Raw genomic sequence first — 18,855 nt, forward strand, 5'->3', positions numbered from 1 at the left:
CTTTACTTTTCTCATATTGCCATTGCATGATCTTGTAGTTGACATCGTATTTGTGGCAAAGCCACCATGCATTATTTTTCATACATGTCACTCTTGATTCATTGCACCATCCCGGTACACCGCCGGAGGCATTCATATAGAGTCATATCTTGTTCTAGTATCGAGTTGTAATCATTATGTTGTAATTAATAGAAGTGTGATGATCATCATTATTAGAGCATTGCCCAAAAGAGAGAGAGAGAGAAAGACCAAAAAGAAAAAAAGAAAGGCCAAAAAAGAGAGAGAAAATAAAAAGGGCAATGCTACTATCTCTTTTTCCACACTTTTGCTTCAAAGTAGCACCTTGTTCTTCATGTAGTGAGTCTCATATATTGTGCTTCAAAGTAGCACCATGATTTTCATATAGTGAGTCTCATAAGTTGTCTTGTTCATACTAGTGGGATTTTTTCATTATAGAACTTGGCTTGTATATTCCAATGATGGGCTTCCTCAAAATGCCCTAGGTCTTCATGAGCAAGCAAGTTGGATGCACACCCACTAGTTTTCTTTTGTTGAGCATTCTTAGCTCAGGTGCATCCATTGCATGGCAATCCCTACTCCTTGCATTAACATCAATTGATGGGCATCTCCATAGCTCATTGATTAGCCTCGTTGATGTGAGACTTTCTCCTTTTTGTCTTCTCCACACAATCCCCATCATCATACTCTATACCACCCATAGTGCTATGTCCATGGCTCGCTCTCATGTATTGCGTGAAGGTTGAAAAAGTTTGAGATTATTTGATTATGAAACAATTGCTTGGCTTGTCATCGGGGGTATAGAAGTTGGGAACATCTTTGTGTGACGAAAATGAAGCATAGCCTAACTATATGATTTTGTAGGGATGAACTTCCTTTGGCCATGTTATTTTGAGATGACATAATTGTTTAATTAGTATGCTTGAAGTATTATCATTTTTATGTCAATATGAACTTTTGTCTTGAACCTTTCGGATCTGAATATTCATACCATGATTAAGAAGATTTACATTGAAATTATGCCAAAGTATCACTCCGCATCAAAAATTCTCTTTTTATCATTTACCTACTCGAGGACGAGCAGGAATTAAGCTTGGGATGCCTGATACGTCTCCAACATATCTATAATTTTTGATTGCTCCATGCTACTTTATCTACTGTTTTGGACTATATTGAGCTTTATTTTCCACTTTTATATTATTTTTGGGACTAACCTATTAACCGGAGGCCCAGCCCAGAATTGCTGTTTTTTGCCTATTTCAGTATTTTGAGGAAACAGAATATCAAACGGAGTCCAAACGGAATGAAACCTTCGGGAACTTGATCTTCTCACCGAACGTGATCCAGGAGACTTGGACCCTACTCCAAGAAGTTTCCGGGGAGGTCACAAGGGTGGAGGGCGCCCCCTGGGCGTGCCCCCCCTGCCTCGTGGGCCCCTCGGAGCTCCACCGACGTGCTCCTTCCTCCTATATATACCTACGTACCCCCATTAGACCAGAGACGGAGCCAAAAACCTAATTCCACCGCCCAACTTCCTGTATCCACGAGATCCCATCTTGGGGCCTGTTCCGGAGCTCCGCCGGAGAGGGCATCCATCACGGAGGGCTTCTACATCAACACCATAGCCCTTCTGATGAAGTGTGAGTAGTTTACTTCAGACCTTCGGGTCCATAGCTAGTAGCTAGATGGCTTCTTCTCTCTTTTTGGATCTCAATACAATGTTCTCCCCTCTTCTCGTGGAGATCTATTCGATGTAATCTTCTTTTTGCGGTGTGTTTGTTGAGACCGATGAATTATGGGTTTATGATCCAACTTATCTATGAATAATATTTGAATCTTCTCTGAATTCTTTTATGTATGATTGAGTTATCTTTGCAAGTCTCTTCTAATTATCCGTTTGGTTTGGCCAACTAGATTGGTAGTTCTTGCAATGGGAGAAGTGCTTAGCTTTGGGTTCAATCTTGCGGTGTCCTTACTCAGTGAGGGGCAGCAAGGCACTTATTGTATTGTTGCCATCGAGGATAAACAAGATGGGGTTTATATCATATTGCATGAGTTTATCCCTCTACATCATGTCATCTTGCTTAAAGCGTTACTCTGTTCTTATGAACTTAATACTCTAATGCATGCTGGATAGCGGTCGATGTGTGGAGTAATAGTAGTAGATGCAGGCAGGAGTCGGTCTACTTGTCTCGGACGTGATGCCTATATACATGATCATACCTAGATATTCTCATAACTATGCTCAATTCTGTCAATTGCTCAACAGTAATTTGTTCACCCACTGTAAATACTTATGCTCTTGAGAGAAGCCACTAGTGAAACCTATGGCCCCCGGGTCTATCTTCCATCATATTAATCTTCCAATACTTAGTTATTTCCTTTGCCATTTATTTTACTTTGCGTCTTTTATTTCTCTTTATCATAAAAATACCAAAGATATTATCCTATCATATCTATCAGATCTCACTCTCGTAAGTGACCGTGTAGGGATTGACAACCTCGTATCGCGTTGGTTGCGAGGATTTATTTGTTTGTGTAGGTGCGAGGGACTCGTGCGCGGCCTCCTACTGGATTGATACCTTGGTTCTCAAAAACTGAGGGAAATACTTACGCTACTTTGCTGCATCACCCTTTCCTCTTCAAGGGAAAACCAACGCAGTGCTCAAGAGGTAGCATGTACCTAACTAATGCTCGCAGTAGTGCCTGGGTATTTGATACTGGTTCAGTTGCTAACATTTGCAACTCGAAACAGGGGCTACAGATTAAGCAAAGATTGGCTAAGGATGAGGTGACGATGCGCGTGGGAAATGGTTCCAAAGTCGATGTGATTGCCGTTGGCACGCTACCTCCACATCTACCTTCGGGATTAGTTTTAGACCTAAATAATTGTTATTTGGCGCAAACGTTGAGCATGAACATTATATCTGGATCTTGTTTGATGCGAGACAGTTATTCATTTAAATCAGAGAATAATGGTTATTCTATTTATATGAGTAATATCTTTTATGGTCATGCACCCCTGATGAGTGGTCTAGTTTTACTAAATCTTGATAGTAGTGATACACACGTTCATAGTATTGAAGCCAAAAGATGCAGAATTGATAATGATAGTGCAACTTATTTGTGGCACTGCCGTTTAGGTCATATTGGTGTAAAGCGCATGAAGAAACTCCATTCTGATGGACTTCTGGAATCACTTGATTATGAATCACTTGGTACTTGCGAAACATGCCTCATGGGCAAGATGACTAAAACTCCGTTCTACGGAACAATGGAGCGAGCAACAGAGTTATTGGAAATCATACATACCAATGTATGTGGTCCAATGAACATTGAAGCTCGCGGCGGATATCGTTATTTTCTCACCTTCACAGATGATTTGAGCAGAAATGGGTATATCTACTTGATGAAACATAAGTCTGAAAAGTTCAAAGAATTTCAGAGTGAAGTGGAAAATCATGGTAACAAGAAAATCAAGTTTCTACGATCTGATTGTGGAGGTGAGTATTTGAGTTATGAGTTTGGACTTCATTTGAAACAATGTGGAATAGTTTCACAACTCACGCCACCTGGAACACCACAACGTAATGGTGTGTCCGAACGTCATAACCGCACTTTATTAGATATGGTGCGATCTATGATGTCTCTCACTGATTTACCGCTATCATTTTGGGGTTACGCTTTAGAGACAACTGCATTCATGTTAAACAGGGCACCATCTAAATCCGTCGAGACGACACCTTATGAACTATGGTTTGGCAATAAACCCAAGTTATCATTTCTTAAAATTTGGGGCTGCGATGCTTATGTGAAAAAGCTTCAACCTGATAAGCTCGAACCCAAATCGGAGAAATGTGTCTTCATAGGATACCCAAAGGAGACTGTTGGGTACACCTTCTATCACAGATCCGAAGGCAAGATATTTGTTGCTAAGAATGGATCCTTTCTAGAGAAGGATTTTCTCTCGAAAGAAGTGAGTGGGAGGAAAGTAGAACTTGACGAGGTAATTGTACCTTCTCCCTTATTGGAAAGTAGTTCATCACTGAAATCAGTTCCAGTGATTCCTACACCAGTAAGTGAGGAAGCTAATGCCGATGATCATGAAACTTCTGATCAAGTTACCATTGAACCTCATAGGTCAACCAGAGTAAGATCCGCACCAGAGTGGTACGGTAATCCTGTTCTGGAAGTCATGTTACTTGACCATGACGAACCTACGAACTATGAGGAAGCGATGATGAGCCCAGATTCCGCAAAATGGCTTGAGGCCATGAAATCTGAGATGGGATCCATGTATGAGAACAAAGTATGGAATTTGATTGACTTGCTCGATGATCGGCAGGCCATAGAGAATAAATGGATCTTCAAGAAGAAGACTGACGCTGACGGTAATGTTACTGTCTACAATGCTCGACTTGTTGCAAAAGGTTTTTGACAAGTTCAAGGAGTTGACTACGATGAGACCTTCACACCCGTAGCGATGCTAATGTCCGTCTGAATCATGTTAGCAATTGCCGCATTTTATGATTATGAAATTTGGCAAATGGGTGTCAAAACTGCATTCCTTAATGGATACCTTAAAGAAGAGTTGTATATGATGCAACTAGAAGGTTTTATCGATCCAAAAGGTGCTAACAAAGTGTGCAAGCTCCAGCGATCCATTTATGGACCGGTGCAAGCCTCTCGGAGTTGGAATACACGCTTTGATAGTGTGATCAAAGCATATGGTTTTGTATAGACTTTTGGAAAAGCTTGTATTTACAAGAAAGTGAGTGGGAGCTCCGTAGCATTTCTGATATTATATGTAGATGACATATTGTTGATCGGAAATGATACTGAATTTCTGAATAGCATAAAAGGATACTTGAATAAGAATTTTCAATGAAAGACCTCGATGAAGCTGCTTATATATTGGGCATCAAGATCTATAGAGATAGATCAAGACGCTTGATTGGACTTTCACAAAGCACATACCTTGATAAAGTTTTGAAGAAGTTCAAAATGGATCAGGCAAAGAAAGGGTTCTTGCATGTATTACAAGGTGTGAAGTTGAGTCAGACTCAATGCTCGACCACTACAGAAGATAGAGAGAAAATGAAAGGTGTTCCGTATGCTTCAGCCATAGGCTCTATAATGTATGCAATGCTGTGTACCAGACCTGATGTGTACCTTGCTATTAGTTTAGCAGGGAGGTACCAAAGTAATCCAGGATTGGATCGCTGGATAGCGGTCAAGAACATCCTGAAATACTTGAAAAGGACTAAGGATATGTTTCTCGTATATGGAGGTGACAAAGAGCTCGTCGTAAACGGTTACGTCGATGCAAGCTTTGACACTAATCCAGATGACTCTAAGTCACAAACCAGATACGTGTTTTTATTAAATGGTGGAGCTGTCAGTTGGTGCAGTTCCAAGCAGAGCGTCGTGGCGGGATCTACGTGTGAAGCGAAATACATAGCTGCTTCAAAAACAGCAAATGAAGGAGTCTGTATGAAGGAGTTCATATCCGATCTAGGTGTCATACCTAGTGCATCGGGCCCAATGAAAATCTTTTCTGACAATACTGGTGCAATTGCCTTGGCAAAAGAATCCAGATTTCACAAGAGAACCAAGCACATCAAGAGACGCTTCAATTCCATCCGCAATCAAGTCAAGGAGGGAGACATAGAGATTTGCAAGATACATACGGATCTGAATGTTGCAGACCTATTGACTAAGCCTCTCTCATGAGCAAAACATGATCAGCACCAAGACTCCATGGGTGTTAGAATCATTACAATGTAATCTAGATTATTGACTCTAGTGCAAGTGTTAGACTGAAGGAAATATGCCCTAGAGGCAATAATAAAGTTGTTATTTATATTTCCTTATATCATGATAAAAGTTTATTATTCATGCTAGAATTGTATTAACCGGAAACTTAGTGCATTTATGAATACATAGACAAACAGAGTGTCACTAGTTTGCCTCTACTTGATTAGCTCGTTGAATCCATGATGGTTATGTTTCCTGACCATAGACATGAGTTGTCATTTGATTAACGGGATCACATAATTAGAGAATGATGTGATTGACTTGACCCATCCATTAGGTTAGCACGATGATCATTTAGTTTGTTGCTATTGCTTTCTCCATAACTATACATGTTCCTATGAATATGAGATCATGCAACTCCCGAATACCGGAGGAACACTTTGTGTGCTACCAAACGTCACAACGTAACTGGGTGATTATAAAGGTGCTCTACAGGTGTCTCCGATGGTGTTTGTTGAGTTGGCATGGATCAAGATTAGGATTTGTCACTCTGATTGTCAGGGAGGTATCTCCGGGCCCTCTCGGTAATTTACATCACAATAAGCCTTGCAAGCAATGTAGCTAATGAGTTAGTTACGGGATGTATCATTATGGAACAAGTAAAGAGACTTGCCGGTAACGAGATTGAACTAGGTATTGAGATACCGGCGATCGAAACTCGGGCAAGTAACATACTGATGACAAAGAGAACAACGTATACCGTTATGCGGTTTGACCGATAAAGATCTTCGTAGAATATGTAGGAACCAATATGAGCATCCAGGTTCTTCTATTGGTTATTGACCGGAGATATGTCTCGGTCATGTCTACATAGTTCTCGAACCCGTAGGGTCCGCACGCTTAATGTTCGGTGACGATCGGTATTACGAGTTTATGTGTTTTGATGTACCGAAGGTAGTTCGGAGTCCCGGATTTGATCACGGACATGACGAGGAGTCTCGAAATGGTCGAGACGTAAAGTTTGATATATTGGAAGCCTATGTTTGGACATCGGAATGGTTCCGGGTGAAATCGGGAGTATACCGGAGCACCAGGAGGTTACGGAACCCCCCGGGAGGTATATGGGCCTTAGTGGGAGATAGGGGAAAGGAGCAAAGGAGGGGGCGCCCCCCCAAGCCCAATCCGAACTGGGAGGGGGGTCGCCCCCCCTTTCCTTCCTTCTTCCTCCTCCTTCCTTCTCTCCTAGAACCAACATAGGGAAGGGGGGAATCCTACTCCCGGTGGGAGTAGGACTCCCTTTGGGCGCGCCTAGAGAGGCCGGCCCCCTCCCCCTCCTCCACTCCTTTATATACGGGGGAGGGGGCACCCCATAGAGACACAAGTTGATCATTGATCTTTTAGCCGTGTGCGATGCCCCTCTCCACCATAATCCACCTCGGTAATATTGCAGCGGTGCTTAGGCGAAGCCCTGTTCCGGTAGCAACATCATCACCGTCATCACACCGTCGTGCTGACGAAGCTCTCCCTCGAAGCTCTACTGGATCGTGAGTTCGTGGGACGTCACCGAGCTGAATGTGTGCAGATCGCGGAGGTGCCGTACCTTCGGTGCTAGATCAGTCGATCGTGAAGACGTACGACTATATCAACCGCGTTGTCATAACGCTTCCGCTTACGGTCTACAAGGGTACGTAGACGATACTCTCCCCTCTCGTTGCTATGCATCACCATGATCTTGCGTGTGCGTAGGAATTTTTTTTTGAAATTACTGCGTTCCCCAACATAAAGAAGGAGAAGGGCGGTGCGGTGCGTCACATCGAAAGAAATACTCGAGCACCTGACACACTCCAATGTCAGCTCATCTACTGGAATATGACATAGGAAAGTGGAATGCCTCGACCAACCATTATTCGTATATCTTCACATGTATTTTTTATAGACCAAATGTGGTACCCCTCCCCCCCCTCCCCCCAAGCCTATATATGGGGAGGGCCAAGGTTGGAAAGGGGACAAGTTTCTTAGCAACCACAACACTATCATCAACTACAAGCCAACCGAAGACTAGCAGATAGGTGGAAGAGTAGAGTTAGGAGTGTTTGGGCACTCTAGCTAGTACCCCGACCACTATTGATCTTCCCCCGACCACCACCTTTATAACACAAAGCACTTGTATTCCCCAGTTTATATCAATGCCAACAGGATGTAGGGTTTTACGCTAGCATGGCGGTCTGAACCTTTATAAAATCCTCCCGTGTCATTGTGTTCTTGTGTGACTTTGCTTGTGGATTGACAAGGCATTGAGCCCCTGGACGAACTCACAAATGCAGGGTATCCTTAATCCCTGGTGTCCTGAGTACACACTCCGACATTCCTATATTGCACATGGCTTGTGCTGGTGAATCGTCTGCGTTATGTTCGCTCATCACAAACAGCCATACATACCTCGTTTGTGAATTGTGCCTGAAGCCATCACACACGCAACTTTTTTTGTTTGACGATTTTATTTTCTACCATTTAAGATACCAGCATCACACACAATTCAATTGGATCAAAGGATGCGTGATATGTGCGTCTTCTTAGCAGGGTTCTGCACCAGTGACAAGAGCAATTGACGAAGCTACTACGCATCGGCACGCAGAGGTAATCTCAGAAAATATAACACTTTACACTTTTTTTCCACCGGAGACAAGGAGCAAGACAAGTCAATGCGAGTACTTACACATCGGCGCGCAGAGGTAATCTCAGAAAGATGACACGACTGACCGACGCAAAGACGAACGCACTGTTTTCCACAATTTGGACTTACGCTTAAAAACGTACCCTGGAATCTGGGTGTCAATAATACTCCGGCGATCGCGGCCGGACAAATGAGTCGTCTAGAACCAACGACCAGAGAAACTGGAAACCCTCCGTTCCACAATGCCGAGCTAATTCCTTTTCAGTTTCTAGTCAAATATACTTTGAGTTTACCCCCTCTCCCTGCCCATCGGACACGCAGGATGCATGGAATTCCTGCCCTCTCTTAGAAAATACTACTCCAATGCAGGTGTTTGGAGTATCAGTTAAGTTACTTGGATTGAATTTGTCAAACTTGACCAGTCAAGACATATTTTATTGAACTCTTCTTTTATCTGAGTGCTCGATCGGCTCGCAACTTTCCAAGCTTACCTAGTTACCCTAGACCTAGAGAAGCCATCGAGCTTACGCAGTATAAATAAACGAGTAATGGTCGCAGCCTATCTCATCAATACAGCTGATACATTCACGGATAGTAGCGCATACCACACCTTTCCTTAGCTTCGTAAGGCTTAACTAGCGATGGAGTACTCGCCGAAGCTATCAGTGGTACTGCTCTTAGCTCTCGCGTCCGCCATGGCGGTCGTCACGGCTCAGAACTCGCCGCAGGACTTCGTGGACCCCCACAACGCGGCGCGCGCCGACGTCGGCGTCGGGCCGGTGACCTGGGACGACAACGTGGCTGCGTACGCGCAGAAGTACGCGGAGCAGCGCCGCGGCGACTGCCAGCTGGTACATTCGGGCGGGCAGTACGGGGAGAACATCTACGGAGGCCGCGGCGGCGGGGCCGACTGGACGGCGGCGGACGCCGTGCAAGCGTGGGTATCGGAGAAGCAGTACTACGACCACGGCAGCAACAGCTGCTCGGCGCCGGCGGACAAGTCGTGCTTGCACTACACGCAGGTGGTGTGGCGCGACTCGACGGCCATCGGCTGCGCCCGCGTCGTCTGCGACGGCGGCGACGGCCTGTTCATCATCTGCAGCTACAACCCGCCGGGCAACTACGAGGGGGTGAGCCCATACTAGGCTATGCATGCGTGCGTGCGTGCATGTACGTAGCAGCGCATATATTGCATAAAGAATAAAGCTGAGATCACAGTCGTGATAAGATTGTGACACTTTAGCAGGCTAGATTCACGCTATATATAGTTTAGACCGGCAATGGATATTGTTACGGTTCATGTAAGTTGTATGCTTGCACGTGCTTGATATGCAGTGCTTATATGAATGAAAATACAGTTTTATTATCAGGGGTGAAGCTAGAACGTGCCACATCGCGACGCTACCCTGCACCAACGGATCAAATGGTGATGTACCATGCTTGAGGTCATTGCTAACGTGGTGTCAGTCGGTATGGCCGTCGTGTCACAGTGATCTCCTAAGTACAAAAAATGGGTATAACTGTTAAGGTACGAGTATGGATTACATGCACCAATTTGGATACAGGAATGGGGATCGAGAGGAACACTGCACCCACTCGGCCATGCGTGCTCGTCAACGTGCAAGACTTTGTTGAAGTCACCAATGCAGAGCCATGGGAGAGGACTAGCCGACACAAGCGACTTGAGAAGGTCCCAACACTATATATCTCGTTCTTCTGCGCCTCCCCATTTACGCCATTTACGCAAGCCAGCCTCCATTCATCTTGACCGGGTTTTGAGATAGTGGCATCAATATGATACTTACAATAGCCAAAAACTATAATATTTGATTTTGTCGGATATGGGGTTCCGGCAAACCCTTAAGGTTCGAACACTGAGGTGCGCGCGAGGTTTTTCCCTCCTGCCGATCAATGCTTTAGCTCGCTAGATCTTGCGGACGAATTCGACGAACTCACAACACAGAAAGACACGGGGTTTATACTGGTTCGAGCCACCATTGTGGTGTAATACACTACTCCAGTGTGATGGTGGTGAATTACCTCTTGGGCTGATGATGAACAATACAAGGGAAGAACAGCCTCCTGAGGTTGAGGTGTTCTTGTGCGTATGAACTTGTGGTGTGTCTCTTAAGCTAAGATGAGATCTCCCCTCCCTTCTATGGTGGTGGCTAGTCCTATTTATAAAGGCCCTAATCCTCTTCTCAAATATCGAGCAGGAAGGGAGCCAACAATGGCGGGCTAATTTGAAAGAGGGCAACTAGTACCAGGTATTCTGACAAAAGTAGTCTTCGCCTGCACAAAGCTCTGGTGGTGACGCCGTCTTGGGCTCCACGATGACCTCCGTCTTGCAGTCCATGGTCTTTGTCTTGTTGCACCGAAATGACAACCTTTGACTGATGCCTCGGTACTCCGCGGCTGCACTTGCCCCCTTTGCACCAAAGAGGAAACAAGGACGCTGCGCGCGCTGGCGCCCGCCTGGCACCCGCCTGGCACCCGTCTGGTGTCGATCGTCATGGCACACGTCACGAGAGCCTCGTGAGGTTCGCCTCTCCTTGATATCTCCGCCCCTCGCGAGCCTACCAGACTAGACCGCTCGGGAGGAGGTCTTGCGTCGCCCGCCTCGCGAGGCTTTGGCCCCTCGCGAGGGTCTTGGATGCTTTGTTAGTGAAGATGGGCCGTACGACATGCTGGCTCCGCCACGCCGCGGGCCGCAGGCAGACAAGTCTGGGGACCCCCGTTTCCAGAACGCCGACGGTAGCCTCCGGGCCCAAGGTGCGCTCGGGCTTGGCTTCGCGGCGAAGCCAAGGGTCAAGCTCGAAGCACCGCGGGCCCCAAAAGCCTGCGGCCTCGGTTGACGCATGGCGGTTGATTGGACGTGGGCGTCTCCGCTTCCCCACGCTGCCTCGACGACTGTACGACTTGACAAGTCCCTGCGACATGCAAGGGAAACCATCATTACCTGCGATCGTGGGAGACGTCGGTTGGCCTTCTCTTGTTATAAATGGGGAGGGGGCGGAGCCCCCGTTGCCCATCTCTTCCTCGCTTGCTCGCTTCTTCTTTGCTTCATTGCTTGCTCCAATGGCGCCTATCAGAAGGTTCTCCGCCGAAGAGAAGGGGAAAGCTCCCCGTGACAATCCGGGGCCTCTTCCGCCGAAGAAGAGGCGGATCAACCGTCGTGACGAAGCGGCGATGCAAGTGGTGAGGAGGCCTCGCTGCGAGCGACCTCCTCCGGGGTATCCGCTGCCCCTGTACGCCCAAGCCGAGGGCTCGGGAGGATGAAGTGACGAGCAGCGCCGCCCACGCCGCATCCGGGGTCGCCACGCCACAGCGACGCGTGCCGTCCACGCCGCAGACTCCTCGCGCGAGTTGGTGCTGTGGGTGCCGATGCCTCCGAGCTCCTGGATCCGCTTCCCGCGGTTCTTCTCCGACGTGATGCCGCCGAGAGGGCCTCTCGAGCTCTGGCTGCAGCACGTCGACTGCAGCGCTCCGGCGACCGGAGCGGAGATCAAAGCGGTCCCCACTGCAAGATCTTCATGACTCGCGGCTGGGGCGAGGTCGCATGGGTCTGTCGTGCGAAGGGCGCCCTCGCGATCCACTTCAAGTATGACAGCACCTCCATGCTCGCCTTCAAGGTCTTCGACGCCGAGGGCTGCCGCCTGGAGTGCTGCTCCGGAGAGGAGCGCGAGGCTGATGCACGCTCCGCTCGCGACCACTCCAGCAGTAGCAGCCCTTGGGAATCCGGCAGCTCTCCTGAGCTCTATGAGACTCCGGAGACGAGCGACGACAGCTACGTGCCCCTGAGTTCTCGCCGCGCTCGGAGCAGGGCTGCGGCGTCCGGCCGCCGCCGCCGCTGATCTGGATGGGGTTGGCGCCGGCCTCCCGTGGCCCACTGTTGATGATGGCGTCCGCCACGGGAGGATGTAGATAGGATTCGCCTTAGCATCAGCTTTTGTTTCCTGCGAAGAATCATGAATCACCCCTTAGGGGCATGTAAGGATCTGCAATGCCTTTGTACTTATTTTCCTTGTTATGAAGATTTGATGAACGCGTGTCCCGTCAAGGCTCGGTCTCCCCTTTCTTTCCTCGTGATAGCTTGTTGCTCTATGCTGACGGGTCCCAGTCCCAAGGCGGCTACAGCCGTCGCTGGTATTCCAGGTCGCGATGCCGTGGTCAAGGCCAGGAGGTGCGCGACCCGAGGTCCAGCAAGAGCCCCTGAGGCGTGATGCTCAAGAGGTCCCCCTTAGCGCCCAAGCGGCCATGGTAAGGAAAGAAAGGAAGATGACTTGGACGCAACGGGGTTGCGGCATGGTGTGAGCGACTATTAGACCCAAATATTTAGCCGATCCGAGGGCGGGACTTATCTTGCTGACTTCGCGGTGATTCCTGATGTTGCCCTAGGGCTGCGCGCCAACTTACTCGATGTAGCTAGGCCGGTTCGTACGAGTTTTCCTTCTCCCGAGCTCTTCTTAGTGCTCTATGTCCTCAGGTCCCGGCCCTCGAGCGAGCTCAGCTGCCACTGGTATGCCAGGTCGCGATGCCGTGGTCAAGGACATGGGTGAGGGCTGGAGAGCCAGTAAGAGCTCCTGAGTCGCGATGCTCAGAAGCCCCCCTTTTAACGCGCAAGCGAATCGCACGAGAGAAAGGAGACTCACGGTGTCGCCTGTTGTCCTTCCGGCAGGGTCCCTGTGGACAGGCACAAGAAGAAACATGGTTTGCCGTTACTGCCGCCTGCCTGCCGTTGGTTGGTCCGAATGAAGTGAAGGCACTGAGGGCCTGGTGAGGTGACGTGCACGGCGCGTGCTACGAGCCAGAGCTCGACCACTCAGATTTGTCGGTCGTGGCAGGGACGGACCCATGCACCAGCGCAATGCCTGTGTAGAGGCCCCGAGGGAGGCAATGATCGAGCAGGTGATAGCAGTTGGCAGGTTAACCATGAAGAGCAGATCGACTGGGATAAATGCAGGAAGATGCATGCCACTGGGTCTGGCCCGAGCGGCGTGGGGATGATGCAGCCCGAGGGGCGCCCCCAACAAGGTAAGCTAGAGACATAAGCAGAAGGATACATGCCATAGGGACGGACCCATGTGGCCTGGGAATAGTGCAGCCCGAGGGGCGCTCCCAGCTTAAATGAACTTGGAAGATGTCACCTGATTATGTAGACGAAGTAGAGTTGGTGCAGCTGAAGCCACGCGTTGAAGGAATGACTCCTCATGAGCCACCGGGACCCTGAGCCTCGGGAGGCTCTGGGAGCTCAGGAGGTTCCCTGAAGACCGTCGCCATCTCCTCCAGAACGGCATGGAACCTGTCCTCCTGAGCCGCCAGGACTTGCCGCACGTTGCGCCGATAGGCCAACGCCACGCTCGGCAAGCCGAAGAGCATGCGAACGTAGCTGTGTGGTGGACCCTCACAGCGGCCCGCACGTGATGGCCAGAAGCGTTCCTGAGATGCGGCCCTGTTGAGCCCTTGGATGTTGATGCAGGCGCGCAGTTCAGCACCCTCGCCTGGATGGTGAGCCGTGCTCGGTGAGCGGCTGTCGCCATGCATGGCTCTCGCGTCTTGTAGCTCTTGGGTGGTCTTGGTGATGAACTCCTGGGTGGTGGGCACTCCTATCCCTGTGCTCTCCTGAGGAAAGTGTGCCATGAAGCACGCTTCCAAGTGGTGCCCAAGCGCCTCCCTCGTGAGGTTGGCAAGGTCTGAGGCTCTCCAGAAGAGAGAGCCCCGAGCCCTGCCCGAGGAGGGCGCTGGGCGCGCTTTCCTATGCGGTGGAGGGAGGCCCCCTGGAGCGGGCGCTGATCCTGACGAGGCTCCTGATGCGACGCCATCTTCTTGGGGTCCTGCGCGGCGCGGCAGCTTCTTCTTGGGGATGGTCTTCGGAGGGCCTTCACTTCTGCTGTCAGGGTTGTCGATTGCTGCGGCTTGGAAGGCGCGTTCAAGGGAGCACACCGCATCCCTTTCTTCACATGGGACCGTGATAATTCCCCCGCTTCCTGGCATCTTGAGGACGTTGTAGCCATAGTGAGTGACTGCCATGAACTTGGCCAGGGCTGGATACCCGAGGATGGCATTGTACGGCAGGCGGATGTGCGCGACGTCGAAGTCGATGAGCTCGGTGCGGTAGTTTTTGCGCTCCCCGAAGGTGACAGGCAGGCGGACTTTCCCTATCGGTGTGGTGGAACCGTCAGTCACTCCTGAGAAAGGCTTGGTTGGTTGGAGCTGCTCATAGGGCACTTGGAGGTTGTCGAACGTGTCGACGGATATGACATTGAGCCCTGCGCCGCCGTCGATGAGAGTCTTGGTGACTTGCACATTGCTGATGACTGGGGAGCACAGCATAGGGAGTGTGCCAGCGGTGGCTGCGCACTTGAGCTGATCGGCCGAGTTGAAGGTGATGGCGCATTTGGACCACCTGAGCGGGCGCGTGGTCTCGAGCTTCGGGAGCGTCGCGTTCACCTCGCGAGCGAACGGTTTGAAGATGCGCTGAGAGGCTGGGGCCTGAGCACCGCCCAAGATGCAAGCGATTGCACGCGGCTCCTGAAAGCCCCCAGCCCCCTTGTCCTGGTGGTGGCCGTCGTTCCTTCTTGGCGGCGGCAACGGGGGAAGACCGGCGTTGCCCTGAGGGCGATCCTCACGAGGCGGGTCCCTCCAGGCGCCCTCGTGAGGTTGGTCCTGCCAGCGGTCCTCACGAAGCCGGTCGCGCCACTCCTAGCGCGGGCCACGGTCGTCCCAGCGTCCGCCTCCGCGTCCTCCTCCGCGGCCGTAGCCCCGGTCGTTGCGCTCGGGGCGTCGACCGAAGCGTCCTTCCCGTATGGCTCTGAACTCTTGACAGTCGCTGGTGTTGTGGGTATTCAGGTTGTGGAAGGTGCAGAATGGACGGTCGTTCTTGGACGACTCGGGCTGATCTCTGCCTCACTTGGTGTCGGGCTCCGCTACGAGCACCACTGCCTCTTTGCGTTTCACGTCCTTGGCCTTGGCCTTCTTCTCCTCCACTCCTGCAGCTGGCAGCTCAAGGAGAGAGAGGCGCCCCTCCTCAGCTCTTGCCCACTTGGTCGCCAGGTTGAACAGCTCCTGAGATGTGCAAAGCTCCTCATGGATAGCCAACTCTTCCTTCATCTTGATGTCGCGGACGCCGTCAGAAAACGCGAAGATGATGGCCTCGTCCATGACCTTGGGGATCTTGAGGCGGGTGCTGTTGAAGCGCTAGATGTACTTCTGGAGGGTCTCTCCTGGCTGTTGCTTGATGCGGCGTAGATCGCCCGCGGCCGGTGGACGGTCATGAGTGCCCTGGAAGTTGGCGACGAAGTGGTCGCGCATCTCGTCCCAGGAGGAGATTGAGCCGTGCTGCGGGTTCAGGAGCCAGGAGCGGGCCCCATCCTTGAGAGCCATGGGAAACCAGTTCTCCATGACTTTTCCATCGTCGTTGGCCGCTTCGATGCTCAACTCATAGAGCTGCAGGAACTCCGCGGGGTCGGCGGTGCCGTCATATCGAGGAGGTAGATCTGGCTTGAACTTGCCTGGCCAGGCGACGCTACGCAGTTCGGGGGTGAAGGCACGGCAGCCCGCCGTGGTCGCCGGGGCCCGCTTCGGAGGCGGAGCTTGGCCTTGGCGAGGTCTGCGCTGCGCCACTGCAGGCGGCAAGCAGTCTTGATGAGGTGGTGCGGGGAGCGCCGGTGTGGCTTCTCGCGGCCGCGGGATTTCTTGGCAGCTCCTTTCTTCACGCGCGAGCGCCGGACGCGGTGGATCACGCCGCGGAGGCGCGCACCTTGGTGCCAAGGCACCGTCTTGGGGTCGAGGCGGTGGAGGCACGCCATGAGCCCCGTCGCCCGCGACTGGTTGAGGGGGAGGCAGAGAGTGGGACGGCGCCGGAGAGCCCTCTGCGGCACGGACGAGCTCGGCGACGCGGTCGAGCCACTCCTCATAGAGGTCGTCGACGGGGCGGTAACGCAGGAGCTCATTCCCGCGATGAGCGCGGCCCGTGCCTCCATGGGAGCACGGTGCGCGTGAGACGAAGAACCGGCAGGGGTGAGTGATGGGGTTGCGGTGCGGCCGTCCTGCCGCACCGAAGGATGCTGCAAGGACGCCTGCTGCTCGTTCTCCACCGGGCCGGTGGCAACGTTGGCGGCGGGGGACGGAGAACGACGAGGTGGCCCGCCGACGGGAGCCGTCTAAGCGACGCGAGCGGCGAGGGCAGCCCGACGCTCAGCTTGAGCACGGCGATCGTCCACCATAGAGACGACGGAGTGACGGAAAGGAAGCTACGGTGCACCCCTACCTGGGGCGCCAAATATCGGATGTGGGGTTCCGGTAAACCCTTAAGGTTCGAACACTGGGGTGCGCGTGAAGTCTTTCCCTCCTGCCGATCAACGCTCTAGCTCGCTAGATCTTGTGGACGAACTCGACGAACTCACAACACAGAAAGACACGGGGTTTATACTGGTTCGGACCACCGTTGTGGTGTAATATCCTACTCCAGTGTGGTGGTGGTGGATTGCCTCTTGGGCTGATGATGAACAATACAAGGGAAGAACAGCCTCCTGAGGTTGAGGTGTTCTTGTGCGTATGAACTTGTGGTGTGTCTCTTAAGCTAAGATGAGATCTCCCCTCCCTTCTATGGTGGTGGCTAGTCCTATTTATAAAGGCCCTAATCCTCTTCCCAAATATCGAGCAGGAAGGGAGCCAACAATGACGGGCTAATTTGAAAGAGGGCAACTAGTACCAGGTATCCTGACAAAAGTAGTCTTCGCCTGCACAAAGCTCTGGTGGTGACGCCGTCTTGGGCTCCACGATGACCTCCGTCTTGCAGTCCATGGTCTTTGTCTTGTTGCACCGAAATGACAACCTTTGACTGATGCCTCGGTACTCCGCGGCTGCGCTTGCTCCTTTGCACCAAAGAGGAAATAAGGACGCTGCACGCGTTGGCACCCGTCTGATGTCGATCGTCATGGCACACGTCACGAGAGCCTCGTGAGGTTCGCCTCGCCTTGATATCTCCGCCCCCCGTAAGCCTGCCTGACTAGACCGCTCGGGAGATCTTGCGTCGCCCGCCTCGCGAGGCTTGGCCCCTCGCGAGGGTCTTGGATGCTTTGTTGGTGAAGATGCGTCGTACGGCCTGCTGGCTCCGCCACACCGCGGGCCGTAAGCAGACAAATCTGGAAACCTCCGTTCCTAGAATGCCGACAGATTTTAATGTTTCAAAAAATACCAAGGCCTCCACTATGACCCAAGCCTCCCAGCGAGACAGACCTCCGCTCCGCTCCGTCAGAAGTTAACCTTTATAAGAATTTGGATCACAACTAGAATTAAAAATGTTAACTACCTACTAGGCCATTGGACTTGTTTCTTCTTCTGTCTTGAGCAGTACAGTTGGTATCCTGTGTTTCAAAGTTAATTGAGTGTTCATGGTTTCCCTCTTTATCCTCCGAGAGCACAATAGAGTTGTCTGGAAAGTATTTTTGTTGATTTTTGAGAATATTCCTATCCCCGGGAGATGGAATAGTCGATATCCGTTGAGTGAAACATCATGAGAATCCACAGAAAGGACACCAAGGAGGAAAGACTTCAAGTGCAAGAACTTGAAATGTCTGAAGATGTAGGTTACCTTACAGTTTGTTCAAGGGATTTTGTTGCTATTGAATTTATCTTTTAGGTTAATATTTTATCCCTCAAGTCATGTTACTAGCCTTTAAGATCAGTGCTCATTTATTGTATACATAGTGTTTGCTATGAAATATCTCATTGTGGTTCTACGTGCATAACGTGTGCGTATGCTTGTATGGATTTGCCATGTACCACTGACCAGTCGCTAAAGGGGCACAATACAAACAAGCAAAATATTGTATAATAAACCTCCAATTGAAAGCTGATACATACGTTATTTCTTACTAGTATTTTCTTTCATAATTTGATGACAGAGTTGGGTTCTGCGTTTTGTGGTTAAACAGTTTCCTTGCCAGGCTCCGTCTCTAGAGTACTTAGAATGGCAAATATGGAAGTAAAGAGAACAAAAAATTGTAGATTGTTGTGGTCATTCCTTTGCGTCTTACATTGTCAAGATAATTTTTAACTGAATTTCAAAAACATAATCTAAAATAGTGCCAAAGTTATAACCAAATAAGTACTCCCTACATTCCAAATTGATTGAAGTTTTAGTTTTGTCCTAAGCCAAACTTTATATTTGACCAAGTCTATACAAATGTTCTAATATCGACAACACTAATGAGATGTTGCTTTCTTTCCCAACATATGCATTACTAGTGAACCCCTTTCATTCTCTCAAGTCAGTTGATGGCCCTTACCTTTTCTAATAGCTAGGCGACGATTTGGATTTTTTTTTAGATCATACTTCCTCCGTTCCTAAATATTTGTCTTTCTAGGCATTTCAACAAGTGACTACATACGAAGCAAAATGA

General features: G+C 50.2%; 1 protein-coding gene across 1 annotated transcript; it reads left to right on the forward strand.

The window, feature by feature from the left end:
• The first annotated feature begins 8,996 nt into the window (after window positions 1-8,996).
• On the forward strand, window positions 8,997-9,815 carry LOC125506146 (pathogenesis-related protein 1-like). The gene has a single exon (XM_048671009.1). The coding sequence runs from the start codon at window positions 9,091-9,093 to the stop codon at window positions 9,592-9,594; it is 504 nt and encodes a 167-aa protein (XP_048526966.1). The 5' UTR covers window positions 8,997-9,090; the 3' UTR covers window positions 9,595-9,815.
• Window positions 9,816-18,855: the final 9,040 nt, after the last annotated feature.

This window comes from Triticum urartu, chromosome 5, assembly GCF_003073215.2.
Source record: "Triticum urartu cultivar G1812 chromosome 5, Tu2.1, whole genome shotgun sequence".
NCBI classification, from domain to species: Eukaryota; Viridiplantae; Streptophyta; class Magnoliopsida; order Poales; family Poaceae; genus Triticum; species Triticum urartu.